This window comes from Geotrypetes seraphini, chromosome 6 (genome assembly GCF_902459505.1).
Source record: "Geotrypetes seraphini chromosome 6, aGeoSer1.1, whole genome shotgun sequence".
Taxonomy (NCBI): domain Eukaryota; kingdom Metazoa; phylum Chordata; class Amphibia; order Gymnophiona; family Dermophiidae; genus Geotrypetes; species Geotrypetes seraphini.
The window spans coordinates 6,373,191-6,397,981 of NC_047089.1; the positions used below are offsets into that span (position 1 = coordinate 6,373,191).

Consider the following 24,791-nt stretch of genomic DNA (forward strand, 5'->3'; position numbering starts at 1 on the left):
CTAAAATTCTTACATTTATATGAAGAAATGAGAACATTGGTCAGTTCTGTAATCTCTAAGCAAAAAGCATTCTGCAGCTGAAAGAAAAGGATGGCTGCAGACGGTGTGATGAAGAGGATTGATTGATTGACTTCGATTTCTATCCCGTTTTACCCAAAAAGCTCAGAACGGGTTACAGGTTAACCCTTTCAGGACCATAAGGATCGTAGGCCAATTTTTGTGGTTTTGACGACATTTTTATGGTAAAAAGGGCTTGCAGATGCCAAAAAATTGATTTTTTTGTGAAATATCATTATTTTTATTTAAAAAAAATCACACTTCTGGCTTATGGACAGTGTGGCAAGTGAATCTTCTCGTCAATCTGGCAACGACGCTAATGAATGAATGTCGGAACCAGTTTGTTTACATAAAGGCAGTATCCTATGGAATCCGTACATATCAAATTTAGAACTGTAGACTATCCCAATCAAAATTGATAGGATTTTAAAGTTATGGGACAAATAGGTCCCTTGGTCCTGAAAGGGTTAAGAGACATAATATACAGGGTGCCCCCAACAACACTCCTTGATTTGAAAAGGTTCCAAAACCAAAATTGATTGGACTATTCTTTCAACTTTGAGGCTACAGTTTCATCAACTCAGACACTCGATGTGTGCCCCACCTGCGATAATCGAGCTCAGTCGGACCAGACTCTCCAAAGCATATCCGGTGGGATCACGTTTATAACTTCAGTGATGCCTTCCTGTAGATCAGCCATAGTTGTCTTTCACGTACCCCCAAAGAAAAAAGTTACAAACAGTAATGTCCGGTGATCTCAGGGGGTGGGGGCCACCTGGTCATTTTGTCGCGTTGCATGGTCTAAAGGTTGTAACTTTTGCCCCAATTGCAGCCTCAAACACTTTCAAATCCTAAGTAGCAACATTCTAGAGTTCAGAGTGTGATGTCATAATGCCTCATTCCACCAATGCCTAAGCTCCGTCCTCAAATACTTCAAAATCCTAAGTAGCAACATTCTAGAGTTCAGAGTGTGATGTCATAATGCCTCATTCCACCAATGCCTAAGCTCCGTCCTCAAATACTTCAAAATCCTAAGTAGCAACATTCTAGAGTTCAGAGTGTGATGTCATAATGCCTCATTCCACCAATGCCTAAGCTCCGTCCTCAAATGCTTTCAAATCCTAAGTAGCAACATTCTAGAGCTCAGATTTTTGATGTCATAATGCCTCATTCCACCAATGCCTAAGCTCCGTCCTCATCTGCACAAGCCTCAAACGCTTTCAAATCCTAAGTGTTTAAGGATTGTGCGGTTAAGGCAGAGCTTACAGGAACTGGACAGGTATGAGAAAATTGAGTTCTTGCGGGAACAGGGACAAATTTGTCCCCGTGTCATTCGCTAAGTTCGTGGGACATTACATTGTTAAAGAATAAATTGACACCATTTGGTTTTAAGGACATCTCTCTTGCCTTTTTTTTTTTTGTTTATTCTCTTAAGTTTGATTAGGCGGTAATTTGAGGTATATTTCTAGCTCCGTTTTCATTGGTCTGGCTATTTGCTGCTTCTTCTGCTGACCTGCTAAGTCTTCCATGTTGAGTAGGAAATCGGGGAATTCTCGCTGGAATGAGAGACTCGGGAGCTGCCCAGTTAATTATTACAAAACTGCAACCTTTATGCTGAATTGCACTTGCTGTATACTGCCTGGAGTGAATCTCTTTGTAAAGGCAGTTAATAAATAAATACTGTACATTTAATTGCATGCATAAGGTGCTAAATTGGTTTAAATTTCACTGGTGACGCTGCCTACTGCAAGATTAACAGGCAGGAACTGATGCTCAAGTGGCCCATGAGGTTTCTAGCTGTTCAGGGTTGCGGTGCTGACAGCAGTGTAGTGGGGACAAGATATGGGCAGAAGGGGGCGGAGCATGAGCTAAGTCAAGAGGCGTGGCTAAAATCTCAAGCTCCTCCTTGGCATCTGTACTGCTGCCACTGTTATCAGGGCCACAGATAGATAGAAAGGAAACACCAAAACCGATTTTTAAATCAGTTAAACATGCTACGAAAAGGACCCAGCGATCGGAACATAAGAATCGTGCCATCCATTGTCCCTACTTAGTCACCCTGTGGGCCATGGCTTAGTGGAGGGGGAAAGAGGGGGGTGGTCCACACCGGGTGTCCTCTTGGTGGGAGCGCCAGTACCCGGCCTCCCCCCCCACTAGTTCACGTGTCTGCCGTTTCCTTCCCCCGTCCTTAAGAGCGATAAGTCCCCGGGACCGGATGGCATCCATCCGAGGGTCATCAAAGAATTGAAAGGGACCATAGCCGAACTGCTTCAACTAATAGCCAATCTGTCGATCAAATCGGGAAAGATTCTGGAAGACTGGAAAAGGGGGGGGTGGTCCACACCGGGTATCCTCTTGGTGGGAGTGCCAGTACCCGGCCTCCTCCCCCACTAGCACAAGTGCGTGCCGTTTCCTTCCCCCGTACCTTTTTAACATTCGCGGCTCAAGCAGTAATCCCAACCTGCTGTTCGCGCCTGCGTTGGCTCTTCTTCTGATGTCATTTCCTGGAGCCATGTCTAGGAAGTGATGTCAGAGGAAGAGCCGATGCTGGCGCAATCAGCCGGTTGGGATTGCTACTTGTGCTGCGAACGTTAAAATGGTCCGGGGGGAAGGGGCGCGCCCGGCAGGAGGGGGCAGGGAAGGAGCGGATGGGGGTGGGAGGGCGGGGCTGGGGCGCCTCTCGCTCTTGTTACGCCGCTGCCTTGTGGGCCTGGTTTTCTGAAGGTTGCCCGTGACGCTGCACCGAGATCAAAGCAAGCCACCGTTGCTGCATCTTCTCTCCCACACGTATCTTTTAAGCTTTTTGTTGAGTGTGGAAAAGAAAACGATCTGGGGGTTAAAGGCAGGACATGGCACTCGGTTTTCCTGGGACTTGGGCCATAAAACTTGTTTTCACTGTGCGGTTTCGGCCTCTGCTTTAATAGAGATGCCTACAGGGGATAAAAGGAAAGGGAGAATATAATAACCCGTCCTCTACACATTCATGCATGAGACTGTTGAGTTCAGTTTGGTCAGAGAAAACAAACTCCGGTGAGGTAAAAGCAGGTCTGGGCCTAACACCCTGCGCTCCCACTTCCAGGCACATGCTGCCCAATTCCCACCGTTGCAGCAGATCATTTCCACATCCCAGGTTGAAATGTTCCTTTTAAATAACTATTGGCAGGTTGACGTATAAGGAATAGGGCAATTGGGTAACAAATCGACCCGATCACACCGCCCTAGTGACGTTTGCGCGCTGTCCTGGAGACTAGTAGAAACGGCGGGCTTAGTCGCCGAGGGCTGTTTGATGGAATCCCAACAGAAATATTTCTATTTAGCTGTTGGACTGGTTCAAGCGTGTTTCAACCCAGAAAATACAGAAGAAATAAAAATTATCAATGACAAATTAGAAAAAATGAAAAACTGGTTAAACAATAACAAATTGGCCTTAAATACTCAAAAAACAAATACTCAAAAAACAAATACTCAAAAAACAAATACTCAAAAAACAAATACTCAAAAAACAAAAACTCAAAAAACAAATACTCAAAAAACAAAAACTATGCTTTTCACTTGGAAAGGAGACATATTTCAAAAAATACCATTCACACTTGATAACACTCCTATAGAATCGGTCTCTAAGCTGAAAATCCTCGGTGTAGTAATCGATGTAGATCTTTCATTTCATGACCATATTAGCGAAATAGTTAAATCATGCTTCTACAGATTACGGCTCCTACGTTCAATTTCTACTTTTTTAGACGCTAAATCACTCAATATTTTAGTTCATTCTCTTATTATCTCTAAATTGGACTATTGTAATTCTCTCCTAATCAACATAACCCAAAAAGAAAATAGACGTCTCCAAATCATCCAAAACACATCAGTTAAATTAATTCACAATGCAAAAAAATTCGACCACGTTACCCCTTTACTTATTAAATCACATTGGCTCCCCATAACTCATCGAATTACCTTTAAAATTTTATTTTTGGTTTACAAAACATTGAGCTTCAACGAACCCCAATATATAGCAAAAATGATTGTCCCATACAAATCTTCTCGTTCTTTAAGATCTTCTTCATTACAATTGCTCTCAATCCCTTCGCTAAGAATCATAGGCACAAGACGTAATGATATGTTCTCTGTGAAAGCCCCTTCCAAATTTTATTAAAAACGAAACAGATCTCGTCGCTTTTAAGAAAATTTTAAAAACATATTTATTTCAAGATGCATTTGATTCATGAAATGTAACATTTTAGGTTCCCACATTCTTCTTATCTTATCTTAACCCATTACTACCCAATGTGCTTTCCTTTTGATGTCAAATTCTAATATATAACAAAATTGTAACTTTCCCCCTTCCTTCCCACCCCTTCCTGTTTGTCCAATTTTGTCTGTCTTTTATTTGACTTTCGTAAACTAAATGTATTACCACATTCTGATGGTTTTTAAACTGTACATCGCTTAGATATTGTTATAAGCGATTCATCAAATGAAGAGTAAACTTGAAACTTGAACTTGAAACTTGAAACTTAAACTGGATTTCTCTGGCCAGCGCAGCACATAAACAAGTCTCTGTTTACAGATTATGGAAGCGTCTGATTGGAGAGGGGGGGGGGTTAAATAACCAGGGCTGTGGAGTCGGAGCCAGTAAAAATACACCGACTCCAGCTTCAAAATAAAAATCTTACCACGCTATAATATATGGTAAATTTATCAGTTTAAATTTGTCCGTGATCTAAAGGACAAGAAAACGTAAAGCTTAATAGGACTTGAGTTGGAGTTGAAGGTTTGGTGTGCTGACCACTGACTCCACGACCCATGTAAATAACAGTGTGCCCCTCCCTTTGGATATCTCTTCTGGGAAGCTTGGAGAGTTTGTTCACCGTTTGTCCCCGCAGGCTGTGTCCCTGCCCCATCCCCGTGGGCACTGTCACTGTTCCTACCCTGTCCCCGCAAGCTCCATCTCTGTCCTCATCCTCGTCTCATCCCTGCGGTTTCTGTCCCTGCTGGACTCTGTCCTCATTTGCACAAGCCTCCAACACTTATGATTTTGTACTTAAATCTTTTTATTAAAGTATAAAAAGGGACCAATATTCTGTGCAACTGTTTATAAATCACAAATAGAGCCTACCATTTCCATCTGGCTTTGGTACAACCTTCCCAAAGATTCAGTTGCCTATGTTTTTACATCATCTGGGAAGGTAATAGGATTGTCTTTCGGACACGGGTGTAGAAGAGAACCTAAACTGTGTGGTGGATGAACAGGAAAATAAGTGTCAAATGCTAGAAATGTTCCTTGATGCCAGCATGAATCTGTTGCAGTAACAGTAAGATGCTTGAGCAGTTGGGTGCTTCATGGACGTTGCAGATGGAATCTATCAATAGTTCATTGAAATCCAAAAAGCATCTTCTGCAGTTTTTTTAATCATTGAATTCAGCTGCCAGTTGTCTAAGATGCATTAAGGTTTTTACATATTGATACAAGTCTCAAGTTTTTAGAGGTTGACACGGGGACAAAGTTTGTCCCTGTCCCCGTCCCCATGGGCTCTGCCCCCATCTCTGTCCCACAGGTGTCTTATCTCTGTGTCATTCTCTATGTTCACCCCAGACAAAAAATGTGGTGCCACCCGGGATTGCTAAATGGAATTCAAGAAGCCTGTTTAAATCCCCTTGGGCGGAATGGAGAGACCTGGAGGTGGGGCCATGGGTCCAGATTTTCATTTATGACAATAAAGGGCCTTTACCATCGTAAATGGACCCATGGCCCCACCCTAGGCCTCTCCATTCCGCCCAAGTCGCGCCCCGTTCTGCCCGAGTCTTGCCTCGTTCCACACCCCCAGGACCGCCCCCTCAGCCTGTTTGCTTGTTGGGACGGCCTCTGCGCATGCGCTGGTGTGACTCGATGTCGTGCGCATGCATGCGACATCACTGCGGTGCATCCGTGCATGCGCAAATGCCATCCCGACGTTGCTCGTTGCTAGAGGCTTTTCAAAACTCAGACAAAGTGCTGGGTTTTGAAAAGCCGTCCGGTTCCCTAGACATGTCCACAAAAAGCAGAATATGTCAGGGGAAATCCAGATGTCTGCTAACCCTAATTCTTTTGGCTACTAACAGTAACATTGTAGATGACGGCAGATAAAAACCCGAATGGTCCATCCAGTCTGCCCAACTTGATTCAATTTAAATTTTTTCTTCTTAGCTATTTCTGGGCAAGAATCCAAAGCTCTACTCGGTTCTGTGCTTGGGTTTCAACTGCTGAAATCTCCATTAAAACCTATTCCAGCCCATCTTCACCCTCCCAGCCACTGAAGCCCTTCCCAGCCCATCCCCCACCAAACGGCCATACACAGACACAGACCGTGCAAGTCTGCCCAGTACGGGCCTTAGTTCTTCAATATTTACTCTTATTTTCTGATTCTAGATCCTCTGTGTTCATCGCGCGCTTCTTTGAACTCTGTCACCGTTTTCCCTCTCCACCATCTCTCTCGGGAGCGCATTCCAGGCATCCACCACCCTCTCCGTAAAGTAAAGTAAAATTTCCTTACATTGCTCTTGAGTCTTCCACCCTTCAACCTCAAATTATGTCCTCTGGTTTTACCATTTTCCTTTCTCTGGAAAAGATTTTGTTCTACGTTAATAGTTTTCAAGTATTTGAATGTCTGAATTATATCTCCCCTGTCCCTCCTTTCCTTTAAATCAGGGGTGTCAAAATCCCTCCTCGAGGGCCGCAATCCAGTCGGGTTTTCAGGATTTCCCCAATGAATATGCATGAGATCTATTTGCATGCACTGCTTTCGTTGTATGCTAATAGATCTCATGCATATTCATTGGGGAAATCCTGAAAACCCGACTGGATTGCGGCCCTCGAGGACCGACTTTGACACCTGTGCTCTAAGGTATACATATTCAGGGCTTCCAGTCTCTTCTCATACGTCTTCTGGCGCAAACCTGCTAACAAATTATGACCAAAAAAGGTGTTCTGAGAATGGTTTTCTATATCAATGGGCAGAATTTTGCTGGTGGGTGAGGAGAAGCTGTGCTCGGATCAAGAGCTTACCTTTGCAGAACAGGAGAATGGGCAAAAATTTGGGATGAGAAAAGATATTGAATATGATTTGTTATATACCCCTTTATTGTTAGAAAAGCCACTGTGTGCTCTGGGATTAATTACCATTCATATGGAGAGGATAATACGCTGTACGTGACATTTGATATAAAGTAAGGGTGTGTCTTCTGCTGTGCTTTTTGACTGTTTTGAAGTCAGTTGCAAAATGGTTGTCAGTTCCAGGTTTGCAGATTAATTATAGAAAACCGAGATTCAGTTTGTTTCAAAAATTTTACCCTACCTTTCGTTCTTTCCTGGTTTTTTGTTTTTTTTCTTCTCCCACATTGTAACTTTACCCTCCTTCCCTATCTTTCATGTGAGTCTTAATTGATTTTATTGTAATTAGGTTAAAGTTTCTATATTATATTATTATGTACATCGCCTAGAATTTCGAAATAGGCGATTAATCAAATGTGAAATAAAACTTGAAACTTGATAAGTTATTTGTTCCTCCTAAGGCTCTGGTTTTGAGTCATAAGTAAGTAATTTGGGGAGTTATAATGGATCAACATCTAGCTTTGTGACCGTGTGCTAGATTAGATTAGATCTTCAGTGTCTTCACTCTTACTTAACCTGATTCTGAGTTCTGGTCAGCGTCCCAGGCCCTGATGGCTCCCTCTCGGACTATTGCAATAAGGTTGTAGAGCGTTTGTTAGGGCTTTGTGGCTTGCACAAAGTCTTGCCATAAAGATCTTATTGCCCAGATTAACAGGAGATCATATAACTCCATGTCTGACGCATCTTCATTGGTTTCCAGTAAATGTACTCAAATAAGCCGAAGGATGGGAGTACACGACAAAAATTAAAAAATCTCAACCTCCCACTCAAAGAGCATTTAACTCAAGGGGAAAAACTACTGTTAATTTTAGAGGGTTTTTTTTTTTAATGCAGCAAGCAAGCACAAAAGTGTAGTTTACCTAAGGCAGATTTGGAGGCTTTTTCATCTTCAATAACAGTAGTTTCCCTCCCCCGCCCCACTATGAGTTATACGAGGGTTGATCCATAAGTCAAGGCAACTATTTTTTTTCTCTCAAAAATGCGCCAACGCTGGAAATCTAATATATCCGTTTGAAAGTGTGACATGTACTTCTTAATGTTGCTGCCAGATGAGAGGTAGGGGAGAAACAAAAAACATGACATTTGAAATCATTGTTTTATTAACAAACCAGTAATAACCAAGTATACAATCAGCTTGACAGTGAGTATGTTTAATTGTTAACATCCTTCAAAGCGTTGTTTGTGGCGTTGTGCAACAGTTCTGGATGTTTCTCCCGTACTGCAGAAATGACTTGTAATACTGTGCATTCACCACCGTGTGTCCCTCACGAGCTATACGACACACAAGACAACCTGGGAGACCTTAACGCTTAAACAGTTTGTCCTTGTACTTTGCTGGTCATGTATGCCATAATAAAACGATGATTTTGAATGTCATGTGTTGTGCTCCTCCCCTCCCAGAGACCGCTGCACTCATCTTTCATCTGGCGGCAACATTAAGAAGTGCATGTCGCAAATTTTCAAACAATTATAATGAGATTTCTAGTGTTGGCGCATTTTCGAGAGAAAGAAATAGTTGCCATGGTTTATGAATCAGTCCTCTATGTTACGAATGGGAGGTTGAGATTTTTGAACTCCAGTGGAGTACTGCGTTTGATTTGAGAGAGTATTTCTTACACTGGCTGTTGAACTGTACTGTTTTGTACTGTGTCCGATCGGATCTAGCCTTCAAAACTCTTTCGTTTTCCCTGTTTTGATATTAAACAAACTGTGCCTGTCCGTTTAAGAGCAATCCTCTAGATCAGGGATCTCAAAGTCCCTCCTTGAGGGCCGCAATCCAGTCAGGTTTTCAGGATTTCCCCAATGAATATGCATTGAAAGCAGTGCATGCAAATAGATCTCATGCATATTCATTGGGGAAATCCTGAAAACCCAACTGGATTGCGGCCCTCAAGGAGGGACTTTGAGATCCCCGGTTTAGATGCATCACTATTATGGAATCTTCTGCCTGATGATTTGAGGGGCTGGAGCTGATCTTCTGGCTTACCAAAGTCTATGATTTAGAAACGCATTTGGAAGATAGGCAAGGTTTCTTCTGGACTTTATCTACGGGCCGAAGCCCAAAGGAATTGACTGGGCTTTGGTGCATTTGCCGTGGGAGAATCACTACCCGCGGCCCTTTATTTTATCTCGCTGCCTGCTTAATCATTGCTATGTACGTGTGCGTTGCATATCTCCGTCTTGAACCTTGAAGATCAGGTGGGTTATAAATGTAAATCAAGTAGATGATAATAAATGAATACACTTCTCTCTCCGTATTTGCGGTTTCAGCAATCGCGGTTTCGATTATTCACGGTTTTTAGCTTGCTGGCTCCTCCCCCCCCCAATTACGGTAGCTTGCATAGAGAAATTGCTGATTCTAAGCGTTTCCAGAGAAAATCGCCGATTCCCGGCACTTTCTTCACCGTGTTATGCCTCTTCTTCAGGAACAGGCCAGGTCTCCCACCATGTTATCCGCGGTTTCACCATATTCACGATGGTTTGTAATAGAAAACAGCGAATAACATATGAAAAAGTTATTTGCGGTTTTTCTGTATTTGCGGTTCTGTTAATCCCCTATCACAGCGAGTACGGAGGGAGAAGTGTACATTTTTGGAAGAAGGTGTGGCCTTTGATGTAAGAATGAGTGGCTTGGGAGCCAGGAGATCTGAATTCAAGTCCAGGCACTGCTATGCATTATGACCTTTGGAAAATCACTTCTCTCCTGCCGCCTCCAGGGCCCTGTTAGGTGGTGGGCAATTATTGTACCTCTGTATCGGGGACTCTCAGAAATCCCCAGCCACTATGGTTTTTGGGATTTTCACAGGATTTATGCAGGAGATAATGATTGCTTGCATTGCCTTGTAGATATCCTGAAACCTCAGGGGAGGGGCAAGGGGGCCTGGCTGAGGCTTACTGCTCTGTTGGATGGGATCAAAGCCAACATAGGCTTGAAGACTATGGGATGTAAGATTGGTAGACCTGTTTCTGCCCATTTGCTCTGGCTGGGAATATGACCGTCGTTTTTATAGGTCTTTGCATTTTCTCAGTTTTATTTATTTATATTGTGGTTGAAATCTTCTTGTTTTTGCTTTCCTCCCCAAATGGCTGAGGTCTAGAAGGCAGTGTCCTTCAAGACTTGCCTGAATGTCACTTTGTGACCTGCAGAGGTTGTTATAGTAACGGCAGCCATCTTCCGTCCCTTCCCTGACTTGATCACATCAGATGGCAGCGTTTCTATGCAGAGGAAAGGACTTGTAGGGTTAAGTATGTAAACACGGGGATTTGATGACCGGTTAACAGAATTTACATCATATAAGTGCAGTAAGGAAGTCCCTTCCTAAGAGAGTTTTACTTAGATGACTCTTAACAATTGGAATATGACGATACCTCTGTTTTCAATCCAGTTTAAGGCTTCCCTCCCATCCCTTGAAGAAGCTACTGAGGCCTTTCTCTTGGGTGGGAAGAATTTCTCCGATTCCCGGGGCTGTGAATTTATGTCATGCAAGGCAAGGTGCAGCCGGGAATCTTAAAAAACAGCAGACCAGGCTGGAGTCTATAAATAGCATCGGCCATTTCCTGTGATATTAGTATGTAAATCAAGATGAGAGATCAGCAGTCCGGTAGGAGGCTGTGGCATCGGCAGACACAGCTGCTGCTCCTGTGCAGGCAACAGAGTGGTGGGGAATTGGAGACGGGACTACAGTGACGCAGCCAGCCTTAACCCTTTCAGGACCATAAGGATCGTAGGCCAATTTTTGTGGTTTTGACGACATTTTTATGGTAAAAAGGGCTTGCAGATGCCAAAAAATTGATTTTTTTTGTGAAATATCATTATTATTTTTTTAAAAAATCACACTTCTGGCTTATGGACAGTGTGGCAAGTGAATCTTCTCGTCAATCTGGCAACGACGCTAATGAATGAATGTCGGAACCAGTTTGTTTACATAAAGGCAGTATCCTATGGAATCCGTACATATCAAATTTAGAACTGTAGACTATCCCAATCAAAATTTATAGGATTTTTAAGTTATGGGACAAATATGTCCCTTGGTCCTAAAAGGGTTAAAACATAGGACAAGATTGCTGTAAAGCCACGGGTTCCATATTCATTCATTCAATTTTCTATGCCGATCTCCCAGAACAGTTTTACATGAATTTATTCAGGTAATCAAGCATTTTCCCCTGTCTGTCCTAGAGGGCTCACAATCTATGTAATCTAATGGGGGGTTAGGTGACTTGCCCAGGGTCACAAGGGTCAGCGTGGGTTTGAACCCAGAACCTCAGGCTGTAGCTCTAACCATTGCACCACCCTCTCCTCCAATGCAGTATCAGAAGTGAGCCAAGTATAGAACAATGAAGCCATTGTGACATCACTGATGGCGTTGGCTCTTATTGGTGGACTGAGGTATTATGATATCAGGGCAAGGGACTTCTATACCGCCTTTTTGTAGCTTTGCAACCACACTTACAGGTATATTAGTTTGATTGCAGTGTTTTGTATTAACTGAAGTCTCCTTTTTTCTTTTTGGGAAATATTGAGGAGAAGTGCATTGCAATAGTCAAGTTTTGCTATAATTAGAGAGTGAATTAATATTTTGATCGAATTTGGGCTCAGAAAGTTGGCAATTGATCGGATCAAACGTAACTTGAAAAAGCAATTTTTGACAGTAAGAGAAATATGTTCGTGATAAAGTAGTCTATCGTCGATTATTACCCCAAGGATTTTAACCCTTTCAGGACCATAAGGATCGTAGGCCAATTTTTGTGGTTTTGACTACATTTTTATGGTAAAAAGGGCTTGCAGATGCCAAAAAATTGATTTTTTTTTGTGAAATATCATTATTTTTTTTAAAAAAAATCACACTTCTGGCTTATGGACAGTGTGGCAAGTGAATCTTCTCGTCAATCTGGCAACGACGCTAATGAATGAATGTTGGAACCAGTTTGTTTACATAAAGGCAGTATCCTATGGAATCCGTACATATCAAATTTAGAACTGTAGACTATCCCAATCAAAATTTATAGGATTTTAAAGTTATGGGACAAATATGTCCCTTGGTCCTGAAAGGGTTTTAACAGAAGAGACTAAGTTCAGAGGAGTATTGTTAAGAATAAATGAGGTTTTCAGGGTTATATCTTTTTTCCTAGTGAATAGCATTGATTTTGTCTTATTTATATTTAATGCCAAGCATTTTTCCCTATCTGTCCTGGTGGGCTCACAATATATTTATTGTACCTGGGGCATAGGAGGATTGAGTGACTTGCCTGGGGGTCACAAGAAACAGCAAGGGATTTGAACCCACAACCGCAGGGTGCTGAAGCTGCAGCTCTAACCACTTTTCCATAAGTATCCAACCTCTTACAACCATCTTGAAAACTATCCCACTCCCCCCGCCTCCCTCATAACCGGCCCCACTATCCCACAAACAGCCTCCATCCTCAACAAGTACCCTTGTAACTGTGCCGCCATCATCCTGCAGGTTGCCCCAAACTCAAAACCTACCACATTGCAACTGTCCCACCACTATCAAAATGCCATATCCCCCCCAAAAATACCCCCACAACTGCCCTCAACCTTCAAATGTACCTCTTGCAACTATCCACCACCCTTCCAAAAAAACTATACCCCCAACAATTGCCCCAGTGCCCTGTAAACTGACCCCCACCCCCGCAAATACATGCAAAAGGTTTGAAAAGAATTCCATGAATCAGATGTTGATGCTTTCCCCTTTTATTTTGGGATTCTCTCCCTTATAACCCAACTCTTGAATCTCAGAACCTTCAAATTGAAGAAATTTTTCATTCTGTTATTATTTTTATATTTAGTATTGCAATTTCAAGACCTATTACATTCAGGGACTGTCCACAGAGGGCTTAGGATTGATTGATTGATCGATTTCTATCCCGTTCTTCCCGGCAAGCTCAGAATAGGTTACAGATTAACATACTGTTTATTGTTTATTGTTTATTGTTTATTTTAATTATTTGATTAAACGCCTTATCGATTCTACAAAGCGTTGTACAGAGTAAAAAAAATTTTTCCTTTAGACAAACAATATTACAATTAATACATACTTTTTTTAAAGAAAAAAAGAAAACTACAGACGAACTATAATACATACAAAGTTGTTGTGGACGAACGAACAAAAGACACACAAGGTAAAGAGGGGAGAAATACAATAGTTATAGTAAATGGAAGAGACATTAATGGAAAGAACAAAAGGGCAGGGAGATTAATTTAAAAAAGTAAAAAAGAGATTAAAATTAAGACGTCAATTAAAATTAAATTTAAGATAAAATAAAACATAATATACAATCCATAGGTTACAATTTTTCGGTTACACTGCAAAATTGTTCAATACAAATTTTATCCTAACGCGGCTCATACCGAGGATCTTGTACCAATATACATTTCTTTGTAATCCATCGGTCATGGGCGGGGGAGTTAGGTGAAGAGGTCTGTTTTTATGGCTTTCCGAAAGTTGAAGAGTCCTTCAAGGGGGCAGTCGATTGCAGTGGCTCGGCATGGAGAATCCAAAGAAAGACTGGAGTGACGATGTTCCTCAAATGGACTTGATTAAGAATGTCAAAGTTCCAAAGGTACAATAAAATCGCCCACATAAATGAAGATCATCCACATAAATCTTAGGTCCTTTAGGTCCTTCGACATTCTTAATAAAGTCCATTTGAGGAACATCGTCACTCCACAGTCTTTCTTTGGTTTCTCCTGGATTTTCTTCTCAGTGGAAACTTTGGGGTCAATTCTCTTTGGTTTTGGTCGGTAAGGAGAATGACTCGGGAACAAATTTTTCCCCGTCCCCACTAGGACTTGTTTTCCCGTCCCATCCCCATGAGTTCTTTTCCTGTCTCTGCCCCATTGGTGAAAGCTCCGTCCTCATCTGCACAAGCCTCAAACACTTGAAAATCATAAGTGTTCGAGGCTTGTGTGGTTGAGGCAGAGCTTACAGGAATGGGGCAGGGACAGTGGCAGTGACAAAACTCGCAGGAACGGGGGAAATTGAGTTTCTGTGGGGACAGGGAAAGATTTGCCCACGTGTGATTCTCTGAAGTGGGAATAGAAATATTGTTTGGCGGTTTACAGTTGACTACTGTTTGCTAATGCAAGTCTCGTTGTTCTCACAGGGGGATGTTTACTAAGTTTGTTTATTTATTTAGATTATTTTGAATAGATTAACCGGTAGGATAACCTTCTGTCCTACTCTACCATGCCACACCCTACCTAGTGTCCCAAATTTGCACACCAGAAATCTGATGACATATCACTTAAGGAATCCTGCCATGTGACGTGGGAGAAGGGAATAGGGCTTGTCTTCTGCTAGGAATGTAGACCATCAAACAGATATCTGGATCATAAGAACCTAAGAAGAGCCTTAGTGGGTCAGACCAATGGTCCATCAAGCCCAGTAGTCTGTTCTCACGGTGGCCAATCCAGGTCACTAGTACCTGGCCAAAATCCAAAGAGTAGCAACATTCCATACAGAATCTCAAAGAATAGCAAGATTCCGGAATCCCAGAGAGTAACAAGATTCTAGAATCCCAAAGAGTAGCAACATTCCATACAGAATCTCAAAGAATATTCCGGAATCCCAGAGAGTAACAAGATTCTAGAATCCCAAAGAGTAGCATCATTCCATACAGAATCTCAAAGAATATTCCGGAATCCCAGAGAGTAACAAGATTCTAGAATCCCAAAGAGTAGCAACATTCCATACAGAATCTCAAAGAATATTCCGGAATCCCAGAGAGTAACAAGATTCTAGAATCCCAAAGAGTAGCAACATTCCATACAGAATCTCAAAGAATATTCCGGAATCCCAGAGAGTAACAAGATTCTAGAATCCCAAAGAGTAGCAACATTCCATACAGAATCTCAAAGAATAGCAAGATTCCGGAATCCCGGAGAGTAGCAAGATTCTAGAATCCCAGAGTAGCAACATTCCATGCTAGCGATCCAGTGGCTTCCCCCATGCCTTTATTTTATTTATGCAGTTTATATACCACTTCTGACCTAAAAAATCCATGAGCGATTTACAAGTTAAACAATATCATATCCATAATCCATAAAAACATATGACGTTGAAAAGCTTGGCCTCCAATAACTTCCTAAATTTCAATAATTTAATACCATTTTTAAATCAAAAGTCAGACTCTTCCAACACTGATGTGCAAAATGGACAAAACTGCCGTAAAGACCATAAAACTCTCAGTGGTCCATAAAAACTTAGCAAGGACCACAGATGGAAAGGTTCATAAAAATTGACATCTCCAAGGTAAATAACCAATATCGGAGACTAAATTGAACCAGTAACCAATGCAGGACGTGTCAAATGGAATAAGCAAAAAAAAAAAATCCCCAAATGCACTGGGACGTGAGCTAAGAGTCCATTCAGAGGTTAGGCAATGGGGCAGCTCACATGTGGTACTGGCAGTATATTGGGCACCTTGCCCAGGAGGGAAGGCACAAAGGTGGGGGGTGTAGGACACTGAATTGCAGCTACCAGTTGTCTGTCTGTCCTGCCAGAGTAAGCACAGCTGCTGGCTTTGCAATTATCTGCAGCTTCTAATTTTTATTCCGATGGATTTTTGATGTTGCCACAACACGCGAGGGGCAGAACCAACGTCTTTGTCACTAGTGTCACCTTGAGTGAAATTTAAGGAAGGGGAGGAGGAGAGGTAGCCTGCAGCTGCTGAGAAACCAAAGGAAAAGTAGATTCTCCTGAGAGTTGGGAGGTTTTTTTTCCTCCCTTCACCTTACTTTTAATACTGCGATGAAGAGAAGTGTGAATTTGATAAAGTACCTGAATGTGAAACCACTTAGGATATAAGTGGTATTTAAATGAATGCATTTCCCCATGGCACAGAAAATCGATGGTCTTGGCCGTGTACCCCAGTGGTGGCTGCATGCTTGTCTCCGAAGTGCTCAGGGCTGCAGTTTGTTTGGTCTCGGCTTTTCTAGAGAATCCAAAGAGCCAAGATCAGCCCTTGAGGGTCACAGGCAGGCCAGGTTTTCAGGATGCACGAGAGCGATTTGTAACACAGTGGAAGTTTTGCTTCAAAATAAAAAAAAATTGTCAGTTGTTGGACATGATGTATTTGGTAAAATTCTTTGAAAATGTGACTTTCCCCTTGAACCCCTCAGTTGTATCTTTATTCTTCCTATACCACCATTGTTTACAAGCACATTTCCTTTGTCAAAACTGTCCCCTGACCCCCACCATAAACTTCTCTCTCCCCCTTTTTATCTTGGTATAAATTTGCAATCCTTACTATGTCCCCAGATGAAAGCTCACGTCAGCCTTTCTCACATGGAAGCTTTCCCCGGGTGTAGGCTAACACTCCCCTTTCTTTTCTCCAGTGAATGGTCACTGGAGTGTGTGGCGCAGTGGTTGGATCTACAGCCTCAGCACCCTGGGGTTGTGGGTTCAAACCCCGTGCTGCTCCTTGTGACTCTGGGCAAGTCACTCAGTCCTCCATAGCCCCAGGTACATTAGCTAGATTGTGACAGAGAGGGAAAATGCTTGAGTACCTGATTGTAAAACTGCTTAGATAACCCTGATAGGCGGTATATAAAAACCTAAGAAACTTGAAACTTGAAACTTTCCTTCCACCTTGCACTTCCTTCCCTTCCCCTTTCTGGATGGACACTTGTATCCTTCCCCTTCTCCCAGCTATTCCTGTCCCAGATGAAAACCTCAAATTCCTTCCTGGAAACTTGACTCTCTTGCCATCCTTCCTTTTCCCTAGGTGAAAACTCACACGCTAACCATTCTCGTTTCTTTTACCCCCATCTGCAGGTACCAGAAGCATGTGCACACCTATCGGATCCTTCCAGATGAAGAAGACTACCTCGCTGTACAGGTAGATAAATCGGTTGCTTTCCTTATGTCCTTTCATCACGCACACATGGTTGTTTTATCTATGACTGGAAATAATAGCTTCTTTTCTTATTTGGCAAACTGTTCTGATTTTCGAAATAACAAAAATATTTACATAGCTTATAAGTTGGAGCAGGTGTATTTTCTGAGCTGCCCGCGATATTCCAAACATTGGCCTTGCCATCCCCTGTGTGCACAGCTTTCAGATATACTGCTCTGGTCATTTTTGACAGGGTTGCTTATCATCTATGTTTGAAGGCTATGAGGTAGAATTTACCCGGGGGAGATCCCATATGCAATTAAACATGAGATAACTACATCCCAAGTTTGTTCCCTCTAAGCTGAGCAGGTGTCCTCCAGCTGCATTGCTACCACTAGGGGGTGGAATATTTTCAGTCGCTAAGGACAGGTATGCTCCCTGGAGTCCTGCAGAACTTGCCTGTCCCTCACAATTGAAAAATGTGACAGTAAAACAGCACCCTCTATTGGTGAGACTGTGGGTGGAGGACTCCTGCTCAGCTTAGAGGGAACAGTTGAATTTGCTATCGTCTAGTTTCCATGACTCAGACACTGCTTTTATTAACGGTGGAATTTCTGATACATGTTTATGGAATTATATCCCCTGTTCCTGATGGCCTCCCTCCTTTTATTTAGTGACATAGCCTGGGCTGTGTTTTGTTTGGAGCCTGGAATCTGTACCACTACTACTGACTAGTTGACCTGACTCCAAAGTGGAATGGCCATAGCCCACGGAGGTTGTCATCCTTGGCTACTCCCTCGGTGTAATTACACGATTGGCGTAGCATTTAAAACGAGTAAATACATCTGTTCACTGTGTTCAGAGTCCTGGTGAATGTTTGCTTTTTGATTATTTTTAGCAGCTAAGAACATGCTTGGGTTGATAAATCTTATAGAAGATTCCTCTGTTAGAGCCAGGGATTACATGGGCATGTGTTTTCCCTTTTTTCCACCTCCCACGTTCTCCAGCTCCCCTCACCTTCTGCAGCTCTTTCGTCCTCATTCTGCACCTCTTGCAGCTTTTTCTCTTTCCTCCGTAATCTTCCTTCCGTTCCCCACATCCCTCGGGGGCAAAGCTTGGTGCAGTGGGCTATGCCAATTCCAAATATAAAGGTCATAACTGTAGATTGTACCTGGCTTTTAGACAAGAGGGAAAAAGGCCTCAGACCATTGTTGCCATTTCAAACCAGCCATGAGGCTGTTTAGTTGAACAAACCAATACTGTAATCATGGCTCATAAACAACCCTCTTATATAGAAGCATGATGGCAGATAAAGGCCAAATGGCCCATCTAGTCTGCCCGTCCGCAGACTATGGGGCTCATAATCGAAAGAGAAAAACGTCCAAAAACCGGCCTAAGTCGGCACTTGGACGAACATTTCTCAAAAATGTCCAAGTGCCGATAATAAAACCGGGTTTTGGACGTATTTATAAACGACCTAGGCCTACATAGTGCCGCTGAACGACCAGAACTAAACGGGGCGTGTCAGGAGGAGTGTCGAGGGCGGGAGTTGGGCGGGACATGGGCCGGCTTAGACTTGGTCGTACTGCATGTAGAACCGAAAGTTATACAGCCCAGGATCAACGGAACTTGGACGTTGTGACTTAGACCATCTAAAACATGGTCTAAGTCATTGGTCCCCAACCCTGTCCTGTAGGACCACCAGACCAAACGGGTTTTCAGGCTAGCCCTAATGAAGATGCATAGAGCAGATTTGCATGTCTACACTTCCATTATATGTAAATCTCTCTCATACATATTCATTAGGGCTAGCCTGAAAACCCGATTGGCCAGGTGGTCCTCCAGGACAGGGTTGGTGACCACTGGTCTAAGTCACAAAAACCCACCTAAAGTGACCAAATAAGCACTGCAAACACATAACACAGACCCCCACACACTACCTCAGTGATCACTGACCCCCCCCCCAAACCCATAAAAATATTAATCACAACTTGAAAATTGTGCCTCCAGAACATCATCACCTGGCAGCCTGGCATATGAAAGCCTAGCCATGCTGCACAGAGGCGTCTTAAGCCGTCTTGGGGGTGGGTTAGGGACCCATCGAGAGGAGGACCCATGCCCATAAGCCCCTATAATCGCTTCATTGATATTGAAACATGTGCACTCCCCTATACACCCCCAAAACCCTTTTGTACTGCCATGTAAGTGGCTCCTTCAGTCATAAGGGCTGTTAGGGTGGGAGATAAGTGGGTCTAGGGGATTCTGGAGGTGGTTTGGGGGCTCACCATGAGCTATAAGGGAGCTGTAGTGAGATGATGACATGGTGCCCCTTTTGTGAAGTTCACAGCAGTGCCCTGTAAGGTATCCCACTATTTAGGTGCTATGTCTGGGTATTCAGTCCATCACTTTGCACGTCCAACAGGGCTTGTTCTAGGCATTTTTGACTTGGATGAAAATGTGGTATAAAGATGGACGATTTCGTGACTTGGACGATCAGATCGGCAGGACGTATACTTGGACGATTTTCGAAACGAAAAAATATTTTTCAAAAATGTGTCCTAAGCTGTGTTTTACTTTAGACGACTTGTGACTTGGACGAAAACGGACTTAGACGTTCCTTTCAATTAAGCCCCTCCACATGTATTATCAATTTTATATTATAAAGATTCATATATCACAATCACTTAACTTTTGGTTGAAATCACTGGTTCAAAAAACCTGATTCTGACAGGCCCGTTTCGCCCAATGTTTGATTAGTGATACGGCAGAGAACACCTGGGCGAGAGAAAGCCCGAAGCAGCCTGTCTAGATTAAACGGCATTGCTGTTTATTACAAGGTATTTCGGTCTCGCGGTTGGCGGGGGAGAGCTGGAAGGGGGGTGGGGGGTGAAGCTCTGCTGCCAGCGACTAGGGCTTATTTTCAGAGGTAGGGCTTATTTTTGGGGAAACACAGTAGTTCTTTGCTCTAAAACATTGCTATTGCGTCTACAACTAGTTTAAAATGCAGCAGTAAGACTCGTATACGGACTGTGGAAATCAGAACACCTACAGCTCTACTTTATGAAACTACATTGGCTGCCCATAACCACAAGGATCAAGTTTAAATTAGGCATCACTGCCTTTAAGATCCTGAGAGGGAATGCCCCGAATAAGTTTCAAGTTTTATTAAAATTTGGTTTAATCGCTTATCAAAACTTCTAAGCGATGTATAGTACATTTAAAAAAGGGGGGGGGAAGTACATTAACATGTAATTAGATGGACATAAGGACGAACGAAGACGAAAATACTAGCGGACGTACAAAATAACTTAGTTGGCCTTCCTACTCCAGGGTGCCTCCAACAGGTATTCTACCAGAAATCTTTTCCACTTAAAATTCCCAGCATGAAACAGTATAAATCCTACCAGGCAAATGACCGTATCCATCCAGTACCAGTTAACAAAATGCTGGAACCAACTACCGCTTACACTACGATCTTGTGACCACTTTCTTAGGTTCAGAAAACTTCTAAAAGCATTTCTGTACCAAGACAGGGAGCCAACCCTGAAGTAACTGAAATGGTAATTGTAAAAGCCCATTTCTAGACTGTCTAATGCAACTCCTGGGACGATGAGTCAACGATGACCTACTTGAATTTGTAACTATGACCTGACTGTTTTAATAACTGCACTGAGCTGCCTGTAGCAATTCTTTTGTATGGCCCTGACAATCATCCATTCTAACTTCCTGGGTAACCGACCCAACGTCTTGTAATGTAATCCAATTTTGAACTGAATAGGTAAAGGCGGAATAGAAAACCTTTTTTTTAGATTTGTAACCCTATTTGGCATATAGTTAAATTTCAGTCAGGATATTACATCATTTATTCTGTGGTAGACACTTTTCTGAGCTTCCTGGATCCTAGTTTTCTGGTTCTTTCCATGTCAGTGTGACATATTAGCACAAGCAGAGGGGTGGGAAAGAGACTATAATTAACTTATCATCTGTGTAATGGTGTACATCAGTAAAGTGGTGTTCTGATGGATTTCTTTTTTTTTTTTAATATCTAATAAAATGCAGCCTGTTGTGGGACATTAAATGAAATGAAGTATATGTGGTTTCTCCCTTTTCCAGTCATCTTTTCATATATTTTGTCTTCTCAGTCCCTGAAGTTCACTGCCCCTGTCCCTTTCATGACGGCTTCCACCTCATAAAAGTCTGAGGCCTTTCTTAAATAAGATTTTTCCCACAAGCAAAAATGGGAAGAAGCTTTTTTCGGAATAAGGTCCTAAATTTCAAACCACAAAATAGTTTCAAAGCGTGACTGTCAGTGAGCAAAAAAAACCCCTATGAAATATTGCACCACAGTATGCACTCAGGAATGGAAAATAAAGAAGCAAAAGGGCTTTATTTCATAATTAGCATACAGTATGACGGATATTAGGTAGGAGCACTATCAACCTATAAAATAGTTCACAGGCTTTTGTCCCTACTGCTGCCGCTTTGTTTGGCTTCTGTGTTGCACGCAGCTCCTCCCCCTCCCCCTCCTGAAGCAGAAGTGAAACACATTTGGTGGCTGTGGACTTGAAACTGTATTATGCACGTCACTCTGCATTGCCCTCACACGGGGCCTGTGAATGCTTTCTACACAGTCTACAACATACCCTTTTGGCCTAAAAGGCAGATCAGCCTGTGGAATGGAAAAGCTATTATCTTTAAAATTCTTTAATATGATTTTCTATAAATTTTCTGACTGCAAGGAGGCGGCCATCTTGAGAATAGTATTACAAAATGGCCTCCTGCATGATGGGTCAGGTCTTTGTCAGAACTGTCATGCAGAATGTAACAGCTGGCCTCTTTGGATCAGTTAGTGTAAGAATTGGCCATTGATGGTAAGCTTTGGAGACCAGCAGCTCAGACTCACCTCAACGAAGGTGTTGGAGATGCCGGACTGAGTGTCCCTGTACACGAGAGACAGCTTTGTTCATTGTGTCTGTGGAAGAGGAACCCAAGGGCTTTAAAAAAAAAAAAAAAAAAAAATTCCTGTTTGAGATGGGCTTTGCAGGGGGATGAAGTTGCTTGTTATGCGTCAGGGATGCCCAGACATGCTGCTGTCTCTGTATTTCTTGGCGGGTGCTTTCCCTGGTGCATGTTGTAAGATATTTTTAGCCTGACACTAACTTCTTTGTACTGTCCTGTAGACTGGAAAGACAACTGTTGAGGAAGAAAACTGATGGAGGGGGAAAAAACCCCAGAAAAGCAAATATTTCTCTATTGGAAACCCTGTTGCCAGCCTTTGAATGGAAAGTGTTTAGCTAGACAGCTGCTCTTCCAGCTGGCTGTGTCCTGTTCACCCCTTCCCCCCCCCCCACACACACACGTATACTGCGTCTTCACATCGTGGTATCATTGTTCAGCATAAGAGAATTTTGCTGACGCAGCTAGACCAAGAAACCATGGTGGAAGCTTTCCAGTTCCCTAAATGAGCACCACAAACCCTCACCCCTTCCAGACTCTGCTCAGCAACCTAAAAAAATCTCCCTGGAAGCAAGAAACAGCTTTAGATTTTCAGTCTTTAGATAATATGTGTAAGGGCATTTCATCCTGAGTTGACTTCTGAAGCATAAAATATTTAGGAAACACAGTCTTAACAGCTGGTCATGCCTGGCTCAAGCCGGAGACTTTTTATTTAGGGCAGGTTGATCTGGTCAGTACGTACCTAGTCCTGCTGTCCTGCTGCGTCATCTCTGCACGCAGGACTGGATGGACCTGTTCTGAAACCCCCCCCCAGTCTTTTAAGACAGAATTATGGAGGACCTGATTATGTTCTCAATTCACTCAGGCCTAGATTCTTAAAAAAACTGCGCTAAAAAAAGGGCTACTATCGCAGCTGTTCTGGTGGCGAATTTGAAGGCCACTCATGCTCACCCTGACCAGTTTTTTTCCTTTTTCGGAACTCAAGACCCTAAAAATTTGCCCAGCACTGGCCTTTGTTCCTAACTTTTTCGAGTAGCTATCTGCCCATCTGTTAACCGAGTCGAGCCCTCCTGTTGGGATGAATCGGTATATAAAGTCAAAGACTAGATTAGATTAGCCATGAGATCATTTAAGTTTTATTTTGATTTCATCCTCTTTCCATATAGGGATTCTATAGGATTAGGGGGATAGTGATTCAGCTGTGTATTTCATTTTCAGTCGTTCAATGTTTCTGTGAAACCTAATGGCTGAACCCTACCACTTTCTGAATGGTTGTTATATATGGTGACACCTAGTGATCGAACGATGTAGTTTGCTACTGGTTAATGTGTGTACAGCCCAGTGGCATAGCTAGGGAGGTTGACGGCTGGGGCAGTGGCACCCGGCATCACCGTGCCATGCACTCCCCTGCTCTTTCCCCCCCCGCTAGAGTGCCCCCTCCCCTCGCCACTTCAGCAGCTGCCCCTGACTAGTGGCATTCTGTAATAAATTTCCAATCCTATGTGTTTTTAAATTCCTGAACCCAAACGGCTCCATTCTCCGTTACTGATACGTTCCTGCTAGAGCATTTTGCAAACTGTTTGCGAAAGGATTTGTTGCGTGTCCCAGAAACACGTGACGTGCCATGAAATCAGGGACGGCGTAGAATGGTCTCGGTAGTTGTGTTGCAGCCCTGGAACAGCCTCTCGGTGGAACTTGAGCACATGAAAAACTATTTGGGGTTTTGGAAAAATCTCAAAGCATGGCTGTTTCACATAGTATTGAGATGACAGAAGAAGCTGCAGGGAAATTCATTTTACCAGTATCCCCTAAAAATAACCTCTCCATTTTCAGGCCTTTATGTGGAAGGTAGTGAATAATTTTGTGCCATAATCCAGTTTGTTAGGACTGTTTTTATGTATATTTTATTACATACAATGTTTTTCTGTGCTCCACATTGTATAACGTGGCCGACACGCCCTCCCCCGATAAACTATATATACTTGAATATAAACCAATCCAAATATAAACTGAGGTAACCTTTTTTCCTCCTTAAAAGGGGGGGGAAAAAAGGTTAACTCGAATATAAACCCAAGGGTTTATATTCAAGCGCCCAGCCCTGTAGGCTCTACACCCAGCTGCCCTGCTCTGCCCCCAGCCCCCTCCTTCCAGGCTCTACACCCTGTCCCCCACTGAAGCCTTGCAGGTCTCTGGGCCTGCCGTAAGCCCTCTCACCACCTGTCCCAGCTGACTCTGAAACATCCCACTTTCCTCCCACCTCCCAGACCTCTAGAAAGCCTACTTTGGGAAGCCCTGGTGGTACAACGGTGAGCCAGGGCAGGAGCGATCTTCCTACGCTCCTGCTCGTGCAGAGCCGCTATTTAAAATGGCTGCCGTGAGTTCCCATGGCAACATCGTGAGTTCCTGAGGTCTTCTGATAATACTCTGGTCTCCGAACATAGAATAGGCCAGACAGCAAAGTTGCCAGGACCTACATATAGTCCTTCAATATCCTCAAATGTATCCTATCCCTCTCTAGCTAGACTAAATTTCTTTATTTTTGCATAATTCTTAGAAACCTGCTCAAAAGTGTTTTTAATTTGCAATACTTTATTTTTATTGGAATGATTTGATTTTGCCCATTCCTATTGATGCAATGTCTTAAGTAGATACTTTTTATGGTTATTTTTTTAAATATTTCTAAGTGGTTTACATGGAATCGTAATTATGTACTCATTACGTATCTGTCCTGGTGGGCTCAAAATCTTGCTATGGTTACTTGAGCAATGGAGGA

The 24,791-nt window shown here is 42.8% G+C and overlaps 1 protein-coding gene across 2 annotated transcripts in view; it reads left to right on the forward strand.

The window, feature by feature from the left end:
* The window catches only part of INPPL1 (inositol polyphosphate phosphatase like 1), a 172,986-nt gene that overhangs the window by 51,010 nt on the left and 97,185 nt on the right, over positions 1-24,791 (forward strand). For both annotated transcript variants that reach the window (XM_033949508.1, XM_033949509.1), the window contains exon 2: positions 17,002-17,065. In XM_033949508.1, the coding sequence (XP_033805399.1) occupies positions 17,002-17,065 (64 nt within the window). The remainder of the gene's footprint in view (positions 1-17,001; positions 17,066-24,791) is intronic.